The sequence below is a fragment of the Sparus aurata genome, chromosome 2 (assembly GCF_900880675.1).
Source record: "Sparus aurata chromosome 2, fSpaAur1.1, whole genome shotgun sequence".
NCBI classification, from domain to species: Eukaryota; Metazoa; Chordata; class Actinopteri; order Spariformes; family Sparidae; genus Sparus; species Sparus aurata.
In genome coordinates this window covers 6,476,863-6,497,176 of record NC_044188.1, presented here as the reverse complement: position 1 = coordinate 6,497,176, position 20,314 = coordinate 6,476,863, and the positions used below count along the sequence as shown (strand labels likewise).

General features: G+C 42.6%; 1 protein-coding gene across 4 annotated transcripts in view; it reads left to right on the top strand.

Annotated features, from left to right (window-relative positions):
• The window catches only part of fndc3a (fibronectin type III domain containing 3A), a 49,624-nt gene that overhangs the window by 25,487 nt on the left and 3,823 nt on the right, over nucleotides 1–20,314 (top strand). For all 4 annotated transcript variants that reach the window (XM_030394707.1, XM_030394699.1, XM_030394715.1 and 1 more), the window contains 22 exons: nucleotides 1,458–1,534; nucleotides 1,633–1,879; nucleotides 2,142–2,438; nucleotides 3,195–3,253; nucleotides 4,476–4,642; nucleotides 4,753–4,812; nucleotides 4,904–5,042; nucleotides 6,690–6,743; nucleotides 6,840–6,964; nucleotides 7,145–7,319; nucleotides 7,811–7,897; nucleotides 10,356–10,494; nucleotides 11,928–11,996; nucleotides 12,126–12,244; nucleotides 13,240–13,345; nucleotides 13,557–13,732; nucleotides 13,879–13,992; nucleotides 14,084–14,233; nucleotides 16,351–16,697; nucleotides 17,701–17,913; nucleotides 18,194–18,360; nucleotides 20,178–20,302. In XM_030394707.1, the coding sequence (XP_030250567.1) occupies nucleotides 1,458–1,534; nucleotides 1,633–1,879; nucleotides 2,142–2,438; nucleotides 3,195–3,253; nucleotides 4,476–4,642; nucleotides 4,753–4,812; nucleotides 4,904–5,042; nucleotides 6,690–6,743; nucleotides 6,840–6,964; nucleotides 7,145–7,319; nucleotides 7,811–7,897; nucleotides 10,356–10,494; nucleotides 11,928–11,996; nucleotides 12,126–12,244; nucleotides 13,240–13,345; nucleotides 13,557–13,732; nucleotides 13,879–13,992; nucleotides 14,084–14,233; nucleotides 16,351–16,697; nucleotides 17,701–17,913; nucleotides 18,194–18,360; nucleotides 20,178–20,302 (3,212 nt within the window). The remainder of the gene's footprint in view (nucleotides 1–1,457; nucleotides 1,535–1,632; nucleotides 1,880–2,141; nucleotides 2,439–3,194; nucleotides 3,254–4,475; nucleotides 4,643–4,752; nucleotides 4,813–4,903; nucleotides 5,043–6,689; nucleotides 6,744–6,839; nucleotides 6,965–7,144; nucleotides 7,320–7,810; nucleotides 7,898–10,355; nucleotides 10,495–11,927; nucleotides 11,997–12,125; nucleotides 12,245–13,239; nucleotides 13,346–13,556; nucleotides 13,733–13,878; nucleotides 13,993–14,083; nucleotides 14,234–16,350; nucleotides 16,698–17,700; nucleotides 17,914–18,193; nucleotides 18,361–20,177; nucleotides 20,303–20,314) is intronic.

The following is a 20,314-nucleotide window of genomic DNA, read 5'->3' as shown; positions in this document are numbered from 1 at the left end:
TATTTTGTCTACCTTTTGTTTTTTTAAAAAAAAAGGTGAACAGAATATTAGAAATGTCAATGCAACACAAAACAATCCAACAGCATCTTTAAAACAGTTTCAACAATAAGGGAGAATTTATTGCAGGCTGTTGTATCAGACGGTATCAGTTTTTGAATAAGTTTACCTAACAACAAACAACTGTCTGTATTTCAGCACTGACTTGCTTTTATGATAGGTGGAGCCTGGACTTCAGCACCTGACAGGGTGGTGCTAGAGGTTAGAAGTGGGAGGTTTCAGTGTATCATTACACAGGCCAGCCTCTGTAGTCGTGGGCCCATTATGGCTGCTCATTTAGAATTGCCTTTTCTCTGCTGACAGCTTTGACAAAATGAAGGAAAGCTCTTCCTCAAGCAGGCTGCTGGGAGGTCAGTGTGTGTGTTGTGGACCTTTTTGCTCTGCTGCATGACATCTGGCTCTGGGGCCCTACTGTTTATGTCTTAGGTCTGTAAGAAGAGAAATGTGCGAATGTGCAAACTTGGCACAGAGGTCCCTCTCCCTTTCTCTCTCCCAGGCTTTCTGCTGAGCTGTCACTTCTCTGAGCTGAGCTAAGCCGCTGCACTGGCCTCTACAACAGAGCCACGCAGGAAACTTTGTTGTTTCTCAGCACTTTTTTAAAGTGGTCTTCTTGTGTTTGCCAGTATTTTAAGAAATGCATTTCCTTGATTTCTCTTACTCATAGGTATTTAAAAAAAAAAAAAAAATGAAATAGTCATTGAAAATGCAGCTGGGTGAGAGTGATCGACTATGTTGGGATTTTCCCCCTACAGAGGCAACTTTTGAGGTTGGCTCGAAGGAACGCCTGCCAAGTGTCATACACCATAGGTGGCAAAATAGAAGGACTCAATATGATTGTCCAGGGGTACAGATTATCTATGTAGAAGGTTAAAGGGATATCTAAATATGAATGCAAAATCTCTAGACAATGGACAGGATTTTGGTATCAGCGTTCTGGTTTATGTCGGAAGTCTGAGTAGAATTGTACCAATCATATCTCACCCGACTGAGTTGCCCGCTGATGGATGGGCAAAGTACACGTAAGCATTGGCAGAAATGCCATCTCTGAACCCAATGGGGTAGCTTTTTAAAAATGTGTCTACATTCATACGTTGTAAATCATTGTTTAATTCAAATCATTTCTAGTTGGACAGTAACCAACCAACCATTTAAATTGATTTTTGGATGGAAAAACAAGCTTTTAGCTAAGGTTATTATTCAGGCAACCACGTTGTTGAGCCACATTGAGTTTTCAAAAATGTTGGTGCGAGAGAGATTGTTCGACATTAAAAATGGGGTTTGGTCGAGCTGAAACATCAGCCCTGTGCAAAACTCTTAATACCATAAATACATTTACCAAAGATGAAACAGCTGTTTGCCCTGGAGGAAAGTGTTTGATCTAGCTCTTGCTTTCTTCACAGGTCCTGCTCAGGTTCCCATGATGTCTCCAAATGGTTCAGTGCCTCCAATCTATGTGCCTCCTGGATACGTTTCACAGGTATTAATCCTGTATGATTTCCAGTGCAGTGTTGCTGATTGGCATCTTGTCAAAGTCAGGACAGCTTTGATATGTACGTTCTGTTTGTTTTCTCTTAGATCATAGAGGAGAACGGAGTGCGGCGGGTTCTGGTTTTACCTCAGCAACCAGAGTTCCACCCCGGGGGCCACTCACCTCTCCACCACCCTCCACCTCCACCCCATGCCCACCTGCCTGCCTTCATCCCACACCCTGCCATGATGCCCCCGCCACCCCACCTGTACACAGGCATGGCGGGGGGCGTGGGCGACATGAGCTCTCAGTACATCTCCCAGTACCATCCAGCTCATATCTACTCAGAGCAGGGTGAGTAGGAGCCAGCAGTGTCTGGCTTCTGTTGTTATATTAGGATGTTATTTATTTGTCCCGCACACATTATTTGCACCGTCCAGTTATACAACCGAGGCCTGAGTCAAACTGTTTAGTCTTTCAGTTTAATCTTTGGGAGTTTACTTTACTACCGCCCTGTTTATTTGTATGCCCTTTTGTATTAACCAGTGAGTTTGCCTTTTTTTTGACCCCGTTCCAACTTTTAAGTGTTGCCCTTTTCTTCCTCCGGTCTCTACAGATTCTCACTCCCAACACGGACGCCCGCCGTTTGTTCACAGAGACGACAGAACTAGCAAAACGTACGAGCGTCTGCAAAAGAAACTGAAGGACCGTCAGGGAGGCGGAGGAGGAGGAGGGGGACAGGTGAAAGACAGCCCTCCACCTTCGCCACAGAAGACTTGCAGCAGCCCCCCGACAGTGGACATTCACAATGGCGTTGGAGGGAAAGGGCTAGAGGCGGAGCAGGGACAGCTCAGCCACGCTGTTGCCGGCCCTGACAAGCAGACAGGCAGGGGCAAAAATGGAGAGTCAGGAGGTAAGGAGGTCAAAGGGTAGAGGTTCGTTTAGGTTTACAATTGGGCTGGCAAGCAGTAACCTCCGGATCTTAGGAGTGTGTTGTGTTTAGGTGCTCAGAATAGTGCCTCATTAGCTGCAGCAGCTGGTGGCAGTGAGGGATCAGCAACACGGCCAACATTATTCTTGATTACATGAACTCTGACTGCTCATTAATCATGGAGTTTAACACTGCTACTTGGCGACACCAGTGCATAATTAAGGAATTACTGTCAATTTTGAAAGTGGAGGGAAAAATAATTTCACCTTATGACCTCGTGAAGATTGCTGAAATCCTGGAACACTGAAATATGAGCAGTCGACCAATAAAATACTGTGGCATGTAAAAAAAAAAAAAAAAAAGAAACTTGACGTAGTGTTAAGTTTTGCGTCTGCTATCAACAAAATACTTTGCTGCACCGTTTTTCTGCCATAAAATCATCATTAATCCCGCTGATTAGAGCAGCAATGACTGGTCGATTGAAAGAAAATTTGTCGCCTTGATAATCGTTAATTTTCAGTCATTTTTTTCCAGCAAAAATGTCAAACATTTTCTGGTTGCATGAAAATAATCGTTTGTTGCAGCCTTACTGCTGATTTTAATTGTTGATCGGTGATGGTACATTTATAAAGAAATATCACATCTTTACATTTGACCAGCCGGCATTAAAAGATTACGCTTCGTCGGGCGTTTTTTTTTTTTTTTTAAATCCATATCAACCTGTATTTCTCTCCTCAGAGCTGGACAAAGAAGCTCAGGCCCTGCAAGCACTCCTGAGTACCATCGGTAAACCAGTGGTTAGTATTCCGTCTACTATCTATCATCTGCTATCATTATTTTTTTACTTTATCTAATCAGTACAATTTGCAAGATTTCCTGTGCCTGTTAGAGCTGTGTTCGTGAAAACTCGTAATGATGCCAATGTGTTGCGTCATTAAACATTCTATTAACATCCGTGATTAATTCTTGCTGACATCTTACTAATCGAGTCAGACCTGACGAGTAGCATCCATGTGGGGATTGTATTCCCAAATGTGCCACCAAACAACGATGTTTGCACTTACTTAAAGGGTTGAACTTTAATTTAAAAGAAGTGCAGATTTTTAAATGAATTGCCAAGCTCCCACATCCTCATGGTAGTTTATTTTGTCCCAAATTATAAGATTACGTTTAAGACTTCAAATGCAAAAGCTCAGCTTTTTTATTCTTTGAAATAAACCTTGAAAAACCCTGGTTTAGTGTTGCCAGGGTCACATCAGCAACGTAGATAAAAACAGAGGCAAATAGCTGTTTTAACAGTAGCTGGATAGGAATCAGTAGAACTAGAAATAGAATTTCCTTGACCTCATAAAGATGGGATTTGTCATGCACTGTTGTTAAAGTCTGAACTCCCTGTAAAAGTAGCAGAACAAGTCTGTTGGAAAGATGATTGATAAAGTTTAGGGAGGATGTCTAATGCGGGAAGGTTCAGCTTCAACGCAAAGTGGATTTTCTTCGTCTTTGCTGCCACTCTGGTTTGTTAAAGGACTGAGAATGTAACTGTGGGAAGTAAAGGAGTAAGGTGGGCCCCTGAGGGCAGAGGGGAGGAGGAGGTACAGACTTGACCTGATTGAATTCTTCCACATATGAATCCCCCCTGCAGTGTGTCTCAGGCTATTTTTAAACCTCCTCAAAACAGAATGAAAAATCTCAGGGTTGCACAGCACATCTCTGCCAAGTGCTGAAAACCTTTTCCCAGGGTGGCATCAGCATGAGTATTTTGATCCCTGTCTCTTTTCGTCTGCCAAGCGATGTGATTTTTGTGTTGGTTTTGAAATGGATAGATAGATGGATAGATGGATGGATGGATGGATGGATAGCTTTATTTATCCCAGAGGGGAAATTGGGTCATTAGCAGCGGGTTTTGGGGTTTTAAATGTATTTGACAGGTTAGATTTGGCATGTGCTGCAGTTTTCTGCTTCATGTCCAGGTTTGATGGAGTAGACTTGATGGTGACACATAAATCTCTCATATGGTAGGTGTCAGACATTCAGGCAAGGGGGGCAGTTGTGAGCTGGAGTGCACCCGCCAGGCCAGAGAGTGAGAACGGCAGTGTGGAGGATGACCGCGGCCCCCAGGAGCCCCTCAGCTATGAGGTCTCAATCTCACTCAGCGGCAAAGATGGGAAATACAAGAGCATGTACTGGTGAGTACTAGCAGCAAGCTGCCATGAGACTGAACAACAACTGTTGTTAAAGGTATGAAAAGGAGACAGAAATTTGAAACAACACTTTTTTCTGTTTTCCTCTAATGAAGCGGGGAAGAACTAAGTGCTACTTTAGAAGACCTTCGACCAGCAACGGATTACTATGTCAGGTTAGCGCAACGCCTCACATTCTTTTGTTTGAACTAACAGTGTCCGTGCACGGAGGAACATTTTGTAAACACTTTGTTCTTCTCATTTCAGGGTCCAGGCCATGTGTAACTGTTTACAGGGAAGCCCGTCGGAGTCTGTGAGCTTCACCACTTTAAGCTGTGAGCCGGAGCCTCCCAATCCCCCCAGGAAGGCCAGTGGGACCAAGAACACACTTGTACTCCAGTGGAAGGTAAAAACAGGAGGATGATTGATGGAGTTGGGATTAAAAAAACACAATTTAAAAGGTGGAGGGCAAGTAGGAACAGCATTTAAAAGGAAAGGTCTGGACAACATGCGCAACGTAGATCAACCAAGTATATAGACAATGGTATAATTTGTAAGCCATAGCACCTTTTTAATACACAGACATATTTGTCCTCCGTAAGATATAGGACCCTATTTAGATGATCTATAGAACATGCAATAAAGCGCAGAGCATGTGTGTTCAAGACCATGGTGCGAGTTAAACGGCGGATAATCTGGATGCAAAGTGCGGTGTAGAGCGGTGGTATGAGTGTTTTTTTTGGGTGGAACTTAAATCAAAACAATCTGAGAGTCGTCTCCCATTTCCTTTTAAAAGCCAGGTGCACCAGCACTTATCATCGCTGAGAGAAAGGGATGTGATCCTCGGCTGCTGGGCCCTCTGCCCCACCGTTTCACAGTCATCTGTCCCATCAACAAATCTGTTTGACTGCATGTGAAGGACTACACTGATATTTAAGTGAGGAGGAGCACTGCTGCGTGTACCTCTTTGTGTGCGTGCATCTCAGTCCGTGGATCAGGGGGGATGGTTCATAAAAAGTTTCATCCTGATCCATAACCGATGGGATGAGAGGGGAGAATTAAATCCTTATTGAGGAAAATAGGAGGAACAGCTGATAACCTTCATTGATTATTTACTTACTCGTTTTCTTTGGAGAGTGTATAACCACAGCTTTTAGTTTTGCTGATTAAATGAGCCACGATATTTGTGACAGTACATTACTGTGTTACTGTGTAAAAGCAGCCTCTCAAATCACAAAATCCGAGTGTATGGATAGTGTGAACCCGCCTGTGTAGGCGCATCAAATGCGTCCTTTAAATAGCAGGAAACAGACTACGCTTTTGACTCTAGACCAGCTTCTTGGTTAGCACACCTCACTTTAAGACCATGTTAAGCTTTGCCTGCCGCTAAAACTCAGTCAGAGAGTGAGGAAGGAAGTTGGCGAATGTGGCAAAACACACCATGAATAAAACATTGAAATATTACTTCCTCCGCACACTCAACTCAACTCACGTCACATCAGAAAAATGTTCACCTGTAATGGTGGTTATTTAACAATGAAGAAAACAAACTCCAGTGATCCATTGCTACTTCACAACGTCCTCAAACTTAAAAAGTCCCCCTGCGGCAGAAATGTCATATTGTGCACTTAAGAAGATCACCTGGTTAAGATCTCCAAACTGGCAGGGTGAAAGAGAAAAAGTGATTCCAAAGCAATCTTGCCTCATCCTGTGTGGCAGCACAGGCACACCTTTCAGGTGTGTGTGTAAATGTGTGAGTGAGAGGCACTTCAAGAACAACCATGCGTGTTCAGCAAACATCACCGAGTTAATTAAAGCATAGAAAAGTGTGCACGCCTGGAGGCATCCTATTTGTTATTATTAGTGATGCAGGTTGCTTTTTTGGCATTAGTAAAGAAGGATGGTGGTGCTTAAGCCATCTAAAATATTATAATTATATTATTATATTATATTATATTATAATAATATATTTTCACTCTGAATGTATGAAAGTATGTGTATTTGCTACGTTTTTCTGATTTACATATAATAAACTATCATGGTTCATCCACAGGCTCCATGTGACAACGGTTCCAAAATCCAAAACTACATTCTTCAATGGGATGAGGTATTTATTTATTTATCATGAAAGAAATGTTAAACATTGCACAACGAACCAAGATTATGTTGCTTCCTGATGAACTAAACACTATGTTCTCTGAAGGGGAAGGGCACTGGGATCTATGAGCAGTGCTACTATGGAGCTCAGAAGCAGTATAGAGTGACAAAGCTTTCACCAGCTTCAAGATACTCCTTCCGCCTTGCAGCCAAAAATGACATGGGCGTAAGGTAGGATCCCTAACATGCTTGATTATTTCCTGGATAGCACCCTCTCTGTTGTCCATTTTTATGTTGCTGTTTCTTCCATTCACTGTCTCCATCTGTGTGCGCATGTGTGTCTCTCACTCTGTCTCTCCTGTCTCTCTCTCCCATTCTCTCCCATCCTCTGTCTCTCTCTGCCCTCCCCAGCGAGTTCAGTGAAGTGGTGGACCTGTTCACCTCATGCAGTGTGCCATTGCCACCCTTCCCTCCAGAGCTGGAGATGGCAGGCGTGACCTGGCTGTGTCTGAAGTGGCAGAGGCCCACTAGCTCTCCAAAGGAGGATGACATCTACTATGTTTTAGAGATGGAGGAGGAAGGCTCCGTAAGTTTCTCAGTCTTTTGATTGTTTGGCAGGATCTGCAACTAAAGACTTTATTATACATGTTGTTTCCCTTCTTTGTGAGGTTCTTGCTGCAGTTGGAGTGCCATTATGTCTTATAGGGCAGTATTTCCAAGTGCATCTTTTTGACTTAAGTTGATCTTCAGACAGCATGAAATATGGACACCATTAATAAAATACACTCACATACATAATTCAACCCAGCCAAAAGGAAAAAATCTAACTCAAATATCTTTCCTTTGCAACATTAGTCTCCTCTAAAAGTTGCATGACATTTTATAGCCACTGTCACCTGCACTGCAAGCAACTACCTACAGACATAGTGCCTGTGAGGAAAAACACAGAAACATTTGTCTATTCCCTGGAGCTGTTTGTCTCCTGCGGACCACTTTGTTTTCTGCAACAATGGTTGTCTGGTAAGTCATTGCTCACCTGGTTGTTTTTTTCTCCGTTTGTCATTTGTCTTGTCCCAGGGATATGGCTTCCAGCCAAGCTACGACGGCGACGAACTGTCCTGCACCGTCAGGAATCTCCACAGGAGTACCAAGTACAAGTTTAGGGTAAGGGAGCCTGGTGATGTTTGCACTCAAAGCTGCATATCCACGGCTTTCATTTAGGATGCAGCGGAGTGTGTATGTGTGGAGGGGACACGCTTCAGGCAGGGAGGGTGCTGAGGCCCACAGTGGCCCTATGACTCATCCGTTTGCAGGATTCTGCCAGCAGGGCGGTGGGCATCCGACAACATAAACAGGAGGACTTCGATGCTCGTCACATGTAGGGCCCCAGTGAGAAGCTAGTCAAGCAAAGCATTTGAGCCAAACAGGCTTTTTGGCAGGCGGTAAAATGAAGGCAAAGTTTAGGGACAGAAAAGTGACTTTCTCTCCATGTCACTGTATTTTCCTCTTTGGCTCTCACCCTCTCCCTCATTGCATTCCTCCCTCATTCTGTTGTTTTCACCTAAATTGTTGTACTCTAAATGGCTCAGCGGAATCAGAGCCGACCATCCTTCACCTGGCAAACACAGTAGGGATGAACCAAAGTCACCTTGTTGACTGCTGTCAGCTATTAAGATGAAATTCACTGATGGAAGTGGCAGACGTTTATCTGTGAGCTGCTGTTTCATGACATCCCTGCCATCAGTTTATAAGGCTATGTAAGCACTGACAAATTCTTTTCATTGAGTAGGTAGTTGTACAGCAGGTTAAAAAGGCCTATTGAGCAAAATAATATTTTTCTCAGTGAACAAGTTATATTAAATGGTGTTTCATCAAAGTGAATGATCAATTTGTTCTCTTTGAAAGATAGTGTTGTGAAGGACCCGGTTGCTTGAACAGTTGGCACAAAACAAGGAATAAACAAACAAAAAAACACAACATCAAAACATTGGGATCGGCCCAGAATTTCATAATCGGGGCTCAATAGACAGAGACTATTGAAAGAAAGACACGTGATGCTCTTGATAATCTAAGGCAGGCAACCCAGCGAGGAAAAGTTGGCATGGATTTATAGGGAGTGAATGGAAAGCCTGCGACACATCTGCATGTGAATCATGACAGGAGTGGTCAATCAAATGTTTTGAAAAAATCTAAAGCAATGTATAAACTAAAATTAACTGGATTAAACGGATTTGTCATAGGATCCCTTCCAGCTAGATCTATAAATGTGTTGAATGTCTAAAATGTCCCTTTGGCTGCAGATAGCCTCTGTGTAATGTGTCTGCAGTCAGAGTTGGATTTGTCGAGAACTCAGGGGAAAAACATGACACAGCTTACATGCCTGCTCTTAGAAATATGATTCTGACACTGCCGGCGTTAACGGCTCATTTCGGTAACTTTTGTTACGATGACCACTGCCATTGAATTTTGAGATGATTCCACATATATACCGTCCTGCTGCTTTAAATACTCAGTAAATTGTGGATTTGTTGCGGACTATTTTCTGAGCATTATTGCGTGCTACTGGGCAACAATAGAAACGATATTTCCTGCTGTTTTTAAGATTTATGTCTTCAGTAGGATGCAATGGGCCTGAGGCTGAAGGAAAGAGACAGGAGAGAAAAAGGAACTGCTAATGCACTGTTGGTTTGGATCTTTATCCAGTAACAAAAACATAGAATAACACCAATCCCTTTAAATTCCAAGCAGTCTTATTTCATTTTTACAGGTTATGTGTTACAAAATTCTATTTCATAAATTGATTTTAGTTTGGCTTAAAAGCTGTGATTACATTCTGAAATGGAACTCAGTTATCTGCTGAAGCTGGGAGCTGCTCCACTGTTATTCAAATTACCCCGAACACTTGTTTTTTCCTGCAGCTAGTGGCAACAAGTGGTCTTTCTATCTTTCCAGCTCTTAAGAACATTAAATCACGTTAATGCTTTGAGAAGAATTGAAGAATTGGAAAGCTTCACTCACATAGTCAGGGGAATCTGCACCAAATCTTATCTTAACACGATGAACACTGCAAGAAAAGGTACTATATTTCCCAAACAAACCTCCATTATGTCCAAACGATAGAAATTAGTCACTCAAAAAACTGCCTCTCTCCCTCATTTCCAATTAACCAGCTGTGCAGTGTGAGTGGAGTCTGGTTGCTGTGCAGGTTTGTCTTCGTACAGTATGTGGATGAGCCGCACTCTGCAGCACGCTCACACAGATTTCCATATTATCGCAAACCGGAATGCAAATGCCACTAAAGCTCATTGCCTTGGTTTTTTGATAGCAATGCTTGTGTCGTCGAAACAGTTCTGTTGAAATGTATCTGTAGATGCCTTACAGGTACAGCTGAATCTTTGTGATAATGTGGTATTTGTCTGGAGCCATTTTAGTTGCGGACAGTGTTGCGCTCACTCTCTCAGATCCCTTCATTACCCTTCTCTGAGTTGAGTCAGTGCTTGTTATCGGGAAACATAATGACCTTTTATACACTTGCCCTCATTGACTATCTGTGCAAACACTGGCAAAATTCTGACAGAAATTATTTGACTCCTCACCGGCTGTATTCATGCACTTCCTCCAGGTGGCAGCATACAACTCAGAGGGGAAGAGTAACCCCAGCCAGGTGGTGGAGTTCATCACAAACCCAGACAGACCCAGCTGTCCCTGCAGGCCTGTAATCAGAGGACGAGTCCTTCCCAACAGCTTCAAGATGGCCTGGGGTGAGCATTTCCTGTCAATGCCCTTTTCATTATCAAAACGCTTCACTGTTACATGTAGCTGACAGGCCACAAAGGCTAGTTTATAATTTCACCACGCTCTTTGAGCTTTGTCTGACTATTCCAAGCAGTCAGTACACCAGATGAATGACAGTTCTCGCCCTCATTCAGCTCAAATCCTTCCTAAACCTCACAGGAAAAACTCCTCACCCACTGCTGCACTTGGTCTCTGCTTTCAGTTTTCAGTATAAACAAAAGCCTGTCTACAGCCCTGAAAACGATGTTGTCTCTCTATTCTCCAATACCCCTTTCACACTGGACAAAAAAATGCACCAACATCTGGCTTTTGTCTTCAATGGGAAAGGCTACAATCAGCATACATGCCCACATCAAATGACTGCAGTTTTCAGTTCCTGCTTTACTCAGCAGTGATGTAAAACATGACAACAGTGATGAAAAACACGGACGGATATTGAAGTTTTGGACGCTGGCTTATAAATGCTTTTCCACCTGTCTCTGTTCAATCAGCAGACAACCACCATTCAGTGAGCACTAAGTTTGAAAGACAGATGGAAGCATAAGGCGGAAGATGTACTTGCCTTTAACAACGTGTTCTCAATGCATGACGACTGCCCTGCTTATCCCGCGTCAGAGCATCGCTCGTGCACGACGCGAGACATTAACTCTACGTGCCCACAAGATGCAATACATACTTGAACGATAGGGGCAGCGTACGGCCATTATGGGGATTTGTTAGGGTCAGTAAGCACATCAGCAGCAGTAGTGACATCAATGGAACAACAAGCTAATGTATGCCATCTAGTGGTATCCTCCAGTAAGACGCAGATTATATAGGCAAGTATGCGAACAACTTCTTTCACGACACAAACTGGTTGTTTATGCGAAAAATGTGTTTAAAAAGGAAGAATTTCTCTGGCCTAAGATATATAACATTGTCACTGGCCTGATATTTGTCAGGTCCCTCTTTGGAACTCTGCATGTGCAACTCAGACTCAGAACAGAGATGAGAAAGAAGTGATATGTCTCACTCATTAGCTAATTCCATTATGAGCTCTGGAAAAAAAACAGTATGTCTAATTCAGAATTTTAATGATCCAGACATCTTCTAGAAGCAGTTTGTTAATGTAAAAAACCTCCTACTTTCTACTATTCCCTGTTTTCTGGCACATTTGTGAAATCAAACATGACACGCCAGAAAAAAAAGCAGGCTTAATCTACATTTACAGTGCTTACTTGAAGAGAGTTTTATGGAGTATTGAGAGGCAGTTAGTTCCTCTATCATCAACTCACTCACTAAATCTCATACTTACTGAAATGAATCAATTCTAGAGTAGATTTGCAGACATGGCATCTTGAAAACTGAGCTTGCTTGCATTGATGATGATCAATTTGATTTGATATCTTTTGTTATCCAGAGCCCCCAAAGGAAAATGGTGGAGCAGAAGTCACAAAGTATGTTGTGGAGTTGTCTGAGGGCTTAAGCGGTGAGTTGCCAATGGTGATAATAAAATGTTTAATAATTTGTATTATATATTGTTGAATATTATTTCTGGGGTATTAAAACATTAGTTTATTGAAATAAATAACGTTAATTTTCAATGTGTTCGTTTTAGGCTTGTCATGGGACCTGGTTTACTCAGGGCCGGCTATGGAGCACGTCTGCGAAGGCTTGAAGCCTGGCTGCTCCTACCAGACGCGCGTTTACTGCATGAGCGAGGGGGGACAGAGCCCGGTGAGTCACGCAGCATCAGCACACATGCACGCATAGATACCCTAAACATTCACAAGTACCAAGAGAATTGAAAAAAATTTGAATCTGTGGTGGAGATTTTATTGACCTACGCTTATTTTATTGGACTTGAAATTTAAATCAGCGTCACTCTAGAGATGTCACTCTTCTCCAATATGTCACCTTGTCTCTCAGAGTGCAGTTATACAGCATAAAACCTGATTATTATTCACTGTTTTTCTGTTGGCTGTCTGGTTATTGATTAATTTCTCGGCTGTTACATATACTGGGATAGTTAGGGCAGGCAGCCATGAATCTCACCACATCCCTGGTTGATCTGATACATTTTACATGAATAATTCTAGATATGCACTCTATTTATAGTGAGTTTTAATAGGAAGTTGTCATTCAGCCAGTGTCCTGCGTTAGAAGATTAGACTATGCTTCCTGGTGTGTAAGTACAAGACAAGGCTCGCTAATCGATTAACCCTCCCTGCATGTGTCAGAGGATGTTTTTCTTAATTAGTTCAGTTCACAGACACTCTCTTCATTAATTTCTTCATCAGCTGTTAGTGCATGCATTTATTCATGATGGGGCTTGTAAAGAACCGTGACTCATGGTGGCGAGATCCTGCCTTTTGGCGCAGCACGATGTGACATAACACTCACATGTTCGCTTTTTGTCACAGAAGCTGAGAGTCCGAAAAAGGCCTATTTTGTCACTCGCCAGAATATCTGTCAAACTCATTCCACGGCTTTGTGAGAAATTCAGCACATTTCTTGGAATGCAGGTGTACCTTTGAACAATGCATTCGCGTTTGGCTCCTTTCTGGTCTGTTGTAGCCTGAATCAACCTGATAAGCAGGTGAAAGTGACAATCCGTAACCAGTATGTCTGTGTTGTGCGAGAGAAAGAGTGGAGGGGGATGAGATTGTCAATTTGTTTTGGTTTTTTTTCCTTCTCTGGGGCTTAATTGGTGTGTTGTCTTCCCTTGCAAGCTGTCGGAGACCCTGCAGGTCCAGACTCCCGCAGTGCCCCCGGGGCCCTGCCAGCCCCCTCGGCTGGTGGGCAAGCCCAAAGCCAGGGAGGTGCAACTGCGCTGGGGTGAGTCATTCCTCTCCAACTCAGATCTGTGTGGGATGTATTCTAGCTTCTGTTGATGCAATTATTTGTCCAGCGAAGTACCTCAAAGCATTGAGCTTTTGTATTCTGCTGTTTGTACATTAATTTTGTGTATTTACTGTATCATTTTTTCATTAGAAAAACATTTTTAAAGTGTATTGATTTGTAAACACTGGTTGCCCAAATTTCCTAGGTCCCCCTCAGGTAGACGGAGGCAGCCCGGTATCCTGCTACAGTGTAGAAGTGAGTGGGCCGCAGTCTGAGGAGAGCAGGGAGGTTTACCAGGGTCCAGAGCTTGACTGCTCTGTGGGAGGCTTAATGCCTGGCAAAACCTACGGTTTCCGGCTCAAGGCAGCGAACAAGGCTGGGGTGAGAAAGGCTGTCAAGACTGATCTTTCAATAAAAGGAGAAGGGATTGTTTTTATTCTGCCCTTTCTCACTAAATATGATTGGAAAAACTCTAATATAATATATTTTGGTGGTATTGAATTGTTTTTGCTCTTTTGTGCGGATAGTTTGGACCTCTTTCGGAGCGTTGTGAGGTTACAACTGGCCCCGGGGCCCCTGAGCAGTGCAGGCCTCCCAACACCACATGCAAATCCCCCAGCTGTGTTGTTGTTAGCTGGGAGGTAAGATTAGCTCTACTTCTATTTTATTATTATTAAACCGTGTCATCGATTTAAATGCTGATGGGCATTTTGTATTGTGTACATCTTCTAGGCCCCTCCTTGTAATGGAGCTCCAGTGACAGAGTTTCGTCTGGAGTGGGGAGCTGCTGAGGGCAGCATGCAGATGTGTTACAGCGGACCAGCACTCAGCCATGAAATGAAGGGGCTGCTGCCTGCAACCAACTACTTCTGCCGGACACAGGTGAGCACTATTAAACACTTAATTTATTTTATAAAGCCCCGTCTAGTTCTCATTTGTTCCCACTGTTAAAAACACTCGTAATGTACTTGTACATGATTTCAGTATGATAAGTTTTTAGCAAGACTTCAAGGAGAATCCAGGGGTGCTGCCTTTTTAAAATGAAAAATACGATTAGCGCAGGTTGTCTCGACAAGTATTTGATAAGAACAGCAAAGATCAGCTGTGAGTGTTTTTAAGAATGTACAAATCTCTCCAGGCTTCTTCTCATCATCTTTTGAAGGATAGAGAGTTATTCACTGTATTCTTTTATTCAAACATTTGATTTATTACCTCCCACCATCTCTATCTGTGTGCCATTGTAGCTGTTACACTGTGAGGGTAAGGAGTCCAATCCCTCTAAGGACTGACAATGAATGAGAAGCACTCATTTAAACTACTGTTTTAGATTGTTGCTGTTAATGCAATGATTATAGGCTTTTACGGTACAATTATAGTCTGAGGGTAAATGCGAGTTTCAAAGTCTCATGATTATAATGCATTCATTTATCCCTTGATTTAATATGGAAGTATACAATCACATGAGCGTTTTTATTAAAAAGGTTTTCTTGTATTTAGTTACCACAACATTTATTTGTTGCAACAGTTGCTGCCTTTTGGAACAGAAATAATGCAGTTAAAGGTACAAAATACCTAAGTAATATATCACTTATTACACTAATTTAAGTTACTTTCAACAAAATGCCCAAATAACATATATAGTGCAATCGAATAGCCTAGATTTTCTTAAATAAACCAATGGCCTTGGACACATGGATGAGCAGGCAGACAAAGGATCAAAGTCTGATTTATTATGAGATGGGAATAAATATTTCTAATTGTAGGCTTAGTCATATGATACACAATGGACCTATACCTTCCATTTGTATCCTATAATGACATCCTATAATGAGCCATTACATCCCTTTTCGAGAGTAAGAGCAGAAACGCTCGGTGTAACTGAGCCTTAACAATAGCTGTTACAGAACCATGACATTTTAAACTGGATAATAGTGAAATCAGGTAATTGCTGCAAACCTAATTTTTGATACTCCTGCTGAGTAGAAAACACCTGGAAAGAAGAGATCTGGAGCAGTCGGTATGCTGAATCACAGACGTTTCTTCAGCCTGAGTAGAAAATACATTATTCATAAATCCGTATGTCACACCTCGGTACTTGTAATTGTCATCCTAATTGCCTTAAAACCCAAATGAAATACATGAAGCCAGACGGGCTGTGGCTGAGCTTTTGATGCTAATTTTGGAGAGTATTTTACAAAAAGTATGAAACTAACAACTTTTAAGTCTCCAGGTCGTCGGCTTCTGATTGGCGAGGATTTGGAGAACATTTGTGATCTTGATTTATTACAAGCTTTTCTCACATCTCGGAATTTTTAATTTATCAAGCAGCTGCATACCAGGAGATTGTTGGTTTAACACTTGCTTGCTGAGGATGATGACTAATGCTTAACTGTTTAAACATTGTATACAGTTGGTTCAATAGTTACTTGAAATAGCAGCAAGACAGGCTACATATCTCTTGTGCTGTTTCACTGAATGCATTTCTCCACTGTGACCAATGAACACAGTGTTTGTGTAACAGAAGAGACAGATTCTGACTTTTAAATTGTGGCTTTGTCCTTTGGGTCTGGTTCAGGCTGAAATTTTAGGACATGCTGTTCTCTTGCAGCCTCTTCTGTGGTCCAACAGGGGAGAGAGGGAGGGGCGGCTGTTGCTTATGGGTTATCGCACATGCAGCGTTTAATTTCTCCACTGCCACTATTGGTCCAGACCGAGTAGACCATCCCTAACTATTACATTCTTGTCAGGCTATAAAACCAGATTGTTGCAGTTGATTGAAATCCTAACACATATGGTCCTCATTTTTCAAATATGTAATTTTATTTTTCATGGCTCTGCTAGAAAAGAAAACCACACACTTGTTAGGACTTGCTGAAACTCGAACCAATCCTGTTTACATTGGAACCCCACCTTGTGGTCATACAAGGGTGTTACACATGTCCTTTCACGTCACAAGCAAGACTTGATGTTGACGAGCTTTGTGTGTTGATGTCATGCAGGCTGTGAATGTGGCTGGCGTGGGGCCCTTCAGCGAGGCAGTGTTGTGCCAGACGCCCTGCTCTGTGCCGGCAGCCGTCAGCAACATCTACGCGCTGAAGGAGTCCGAGCTTCAGAGGTACGAAACTCCAGTGGATGCAGATGAAGACGAGGAAGATGAGGACAGCGCTCCCCACCCGCCACTGTTCTACTCTCCATCCACCTGCCTGGGCATTTGCTGGGACCCCCCATGCGATCATGGCTCTGAGATCACTTCCTACCTGATTGACCTCGGAGAGCGCCAACCCGTTGTTGTGGGCCCTGTCATCAAACACATCATCCAGCATTTGCAGCCTGACACCAGCTACAGGTTGGTGTCTCCTTGTCAGAACATCAAGATTTCAATTGTGCTACACAACTTTGCACCTTTCGGTGTCAACACTATCTTGCAGTTCTTGTTAGATCTCAGCGCTCACAAGTCAGAGAATGCGGTACAAAACAAGTACAAACACAGACAACGCTTGTAGATTGACTCTGGCTGTGATGCTTTGTACCAGATGATGCCAAAGGGGACAACTGAAAAAAAATATGATAATTTACATTCTAAATCCAAGATATTCTTAATGGGGCTTGCAGCTTTTGAGGAATCAGGTGTTGTGTTCAGACTCGACAGCATACCATGGCTCAACTGGTATCACGCTGTCACTGGTTTATATTTCTTTTTGTAGTATGATTTTAAAACAAGTGTTTTTTTAAAGTAATTAAAATGACCTTCGTCAACAGATATTCTAAAGCCTTGTAATCCTTGAAAGTTTGCAAATTTGAGGGGGAAATGTTAAAGCCTTGGAAGATTTTGAAAATGAATATAAATAGACATTGGACGTAAATGCGCCACCCGCCTCAAGTTGCTTAGTTTTTTGTTAAGATGGTACTAAGTATATAAATGAGGAGTTACTTAGCTCTTTAGTCTTTCTTTATCGCTCAAAAACGCAGTATAAAGTCTTGCTGTGCTGTGTTAGAGAAGGCAAAAGATCACATAGTTTGCTATCACTGTAACACAGCACGAAAGTGTTCACACATTGAAGTCTTGCCCTCTTTTTAATTTTTGTCTGAGCTTATGTAAATCCTGCTAATTGTCCTTATTAAGATTTTCAGTATTGCAACACTAATTAACAGTCACTGGGTCCCTGATTTTGAGGGAATTGAGTGTGTTCAGAGCCAGATGTACTGTACATCAACAGAGGCTGAGCATCACTGTCTGCTGAGGAGATGAAATACTGTTAATGCCCCTTTGACAGCCACTGCATCATTTCTGCTCAGGTCAGCTCAGTCCTTGCAGCTCTCTGATGTTGACATTTCTCTTCTTCCCTTAGGCTCCGTATCCAAGCCCTGAACAGCCTGGGCGCAGGCCCCTTTAGTCACACCTTTAAGCTGAAGACGAAGCCCCTGCCCCCACAGCCACCCCGCCTGGAGTGCACCGCCTTCAGCCACCAGACCCTCAGGCTCAAGTGGGGTGACGGCCCAGCCAAAGCCGCCACCTCAGACGCCCTCCAGTATCAGCTGCAGATGGGGGACAAGAGCGGCAGGTCGGTGGCCCATTAGTCAGGCGAGGGGAAGTGACCTGATAAGAGAGGAGACTGGTGTTTGAGGAAGAGCTTTAGATAACTGTATCGAGGAAGGCACAGAAAATAATGTACCAGACAGGGTGCCTTTTTTATAAGGAGAAAGGAACTGATGATGTGCTTTAGGTCGCTGTATATTTCCTGACAGGGGAGTCACTCATCTCATTTGCTTTTTGCCATCTTTACCCTTTTACTCATTAAATCCTTTCTCTCTCTCTTTCTTTTCATGTTCCTGTCATTGCAGATTTATATCCTTGTATAAAGGACCATGCCACACACACAAAGTCCAGAGGCTTAATGAGTCTACCTCTTATACGTTCCGCATCCAGGCCTTTAATGAGGCGGGCGAAGGGCCCTTCTCCAATGTTTACACATTCACCACCCCACGCTCTCCTCCAGCTCCTGTGAAAGGTACAGTGGCAGCACTTTTTCTCTTTCTTTCTTTCTCCTTCTTGCGTTCTCTCTCTTTCTCCTTCTTGCGTTCTCTCTTTCTTTCCTTCTATCTCACACACACACACTCTCTCTCTCTATATATCCTTCTCTATCTCTGTCTTCCCGGTGTGGATCAGCTCTCTTTACAAACACTCACTGCTGACATACAGACAGCCAGTGTGCTCAGCTTTTAACCTCAGTTGACCCAAGTTTGACTTGCATTTGATCAAGACCCAGCAGCTCGAGCTTCACTTGTCGGCTGTCATCATGAGTTGGGTTGTTCAGCGCTGCGCTCCGCTCTCAGCCAGCCTCTGCAAAGCCTCTTTTGATCCTACATGTTGAAGTCAGTAATGAGGACGTGGGATTTATTCTCAGTGCGGCACCTCTTTTGAATCAGGCAGTCATGTGCCAGTTTGTCTCCCTACACAGTGAAGTGGACAGTCTCACCATTAACTGTGTAAATTTAGAATAACCATTTCAACCTTAAGTTTTAAGCTTAATATCAGAATGCCACAGGGGATTCAAATCCTCCCTGCCACTGTACTTTGTGATGATTAATACTTAACCAGTTCAAAAGAGCCACTTAGTTTTTATTGTTTTTGCTTAAAATGCCACCTACCTAAAAAAGAAGAGCATGACTCATAGTTATTGCACTCTCTCAACTAAAGGGGGAAAGTTACATGCAGTTGTCTAGAATTCACTCTAAATTCATCAGCTGAGTCACTGTGCATGCAGATAGCAAGTTATCTTGTATTAAAGTAAGTGGTTTCCGTAACAACTCAACTTTGATAAATCCTCCAAACCTCTGATTCAGACAGAAAGATCACGGCACATGAAGACTTTGTTGGAAATTTTATGTATATATGCCTTCTAGTTGTTTTTTTAATCAAGAATTCAAAGTTAACTTTAGCAAATGAGGCTTGTTCTAAATTCTTATCCCGAGGTGTTGTAGATTACACTGCAGATTTAATGGTTTGAAACTCATGCAAACAGCTGGTAACCTGAAATATTTTTCAACTGGCCATAAAACTGAACTGAAAAAAGATACAATCTCATTCAAAACTTTCCTTATCTGTCAAGCGCAGCTTCAGAGAAAATTTCAATTTAGCCACACTTCCGCAGTACTCTAATCTATTTTTGGTTTAAGGATGATCTTCTTAGGTATTGCGCTGCCACTGCAGATAGTACGAAATTTGCTCGCTTTCATAATGTAACTGCAGTCACCAGGAACAGCAAGGGGTCACTCAAAGAACTGCGATACAATTACTGTCAGTCATACTAGTGTGCAGAGCCAGTGCAAAACAAAATGTGGTCAATCAGCTGATATGTTGAAGTGAAAAGAGTTTTTAGTGAAGTAGGAAGCATTTCATCCACCCACCAATGACGGCTGACCTCATATATTTTATTTCCAAGGTTAATTTGAACTCTTATTCAGCTAATTTTGGACACCGGATCAAAACGAATAATGTTGCATTTTTTACCTAAAGTAGTCTTTCACGCTTGTCAATGGCCGTTATATGGAACTACTAGTCACAGAGAAGCTCAAATAAATGGAATTTCAGTTTCCTTGCGTTTAGCATTTTAGGTCATTCTTACAGGCAAGGCTGCAACAAAGGATTTTTCATTGTCAATTAATCTGCTGATTATTTCACAATGAAGCCATTCATTGTTTAGTCTACAAAGGGGAAACATTTTTTTAAAAGGCTCAATACAGTTTCCAATATTGTGATACATACAATAAGTCTACAGTAACTCGTAACTGTCATTAAATCTGCACTCTGTCCTCCTCCTTTCAGCCCCTAAAGTGGAGCGTCTGGATGACAACTCCTGCGAAGTCACGTGGGAGGCCCTGTCGCCCATGAAGGGGGATCCGATCCTCTACACCTTGCAGTGCATGCTGGGAAACTCTGAGTTTAAACAGGTACTGACATTG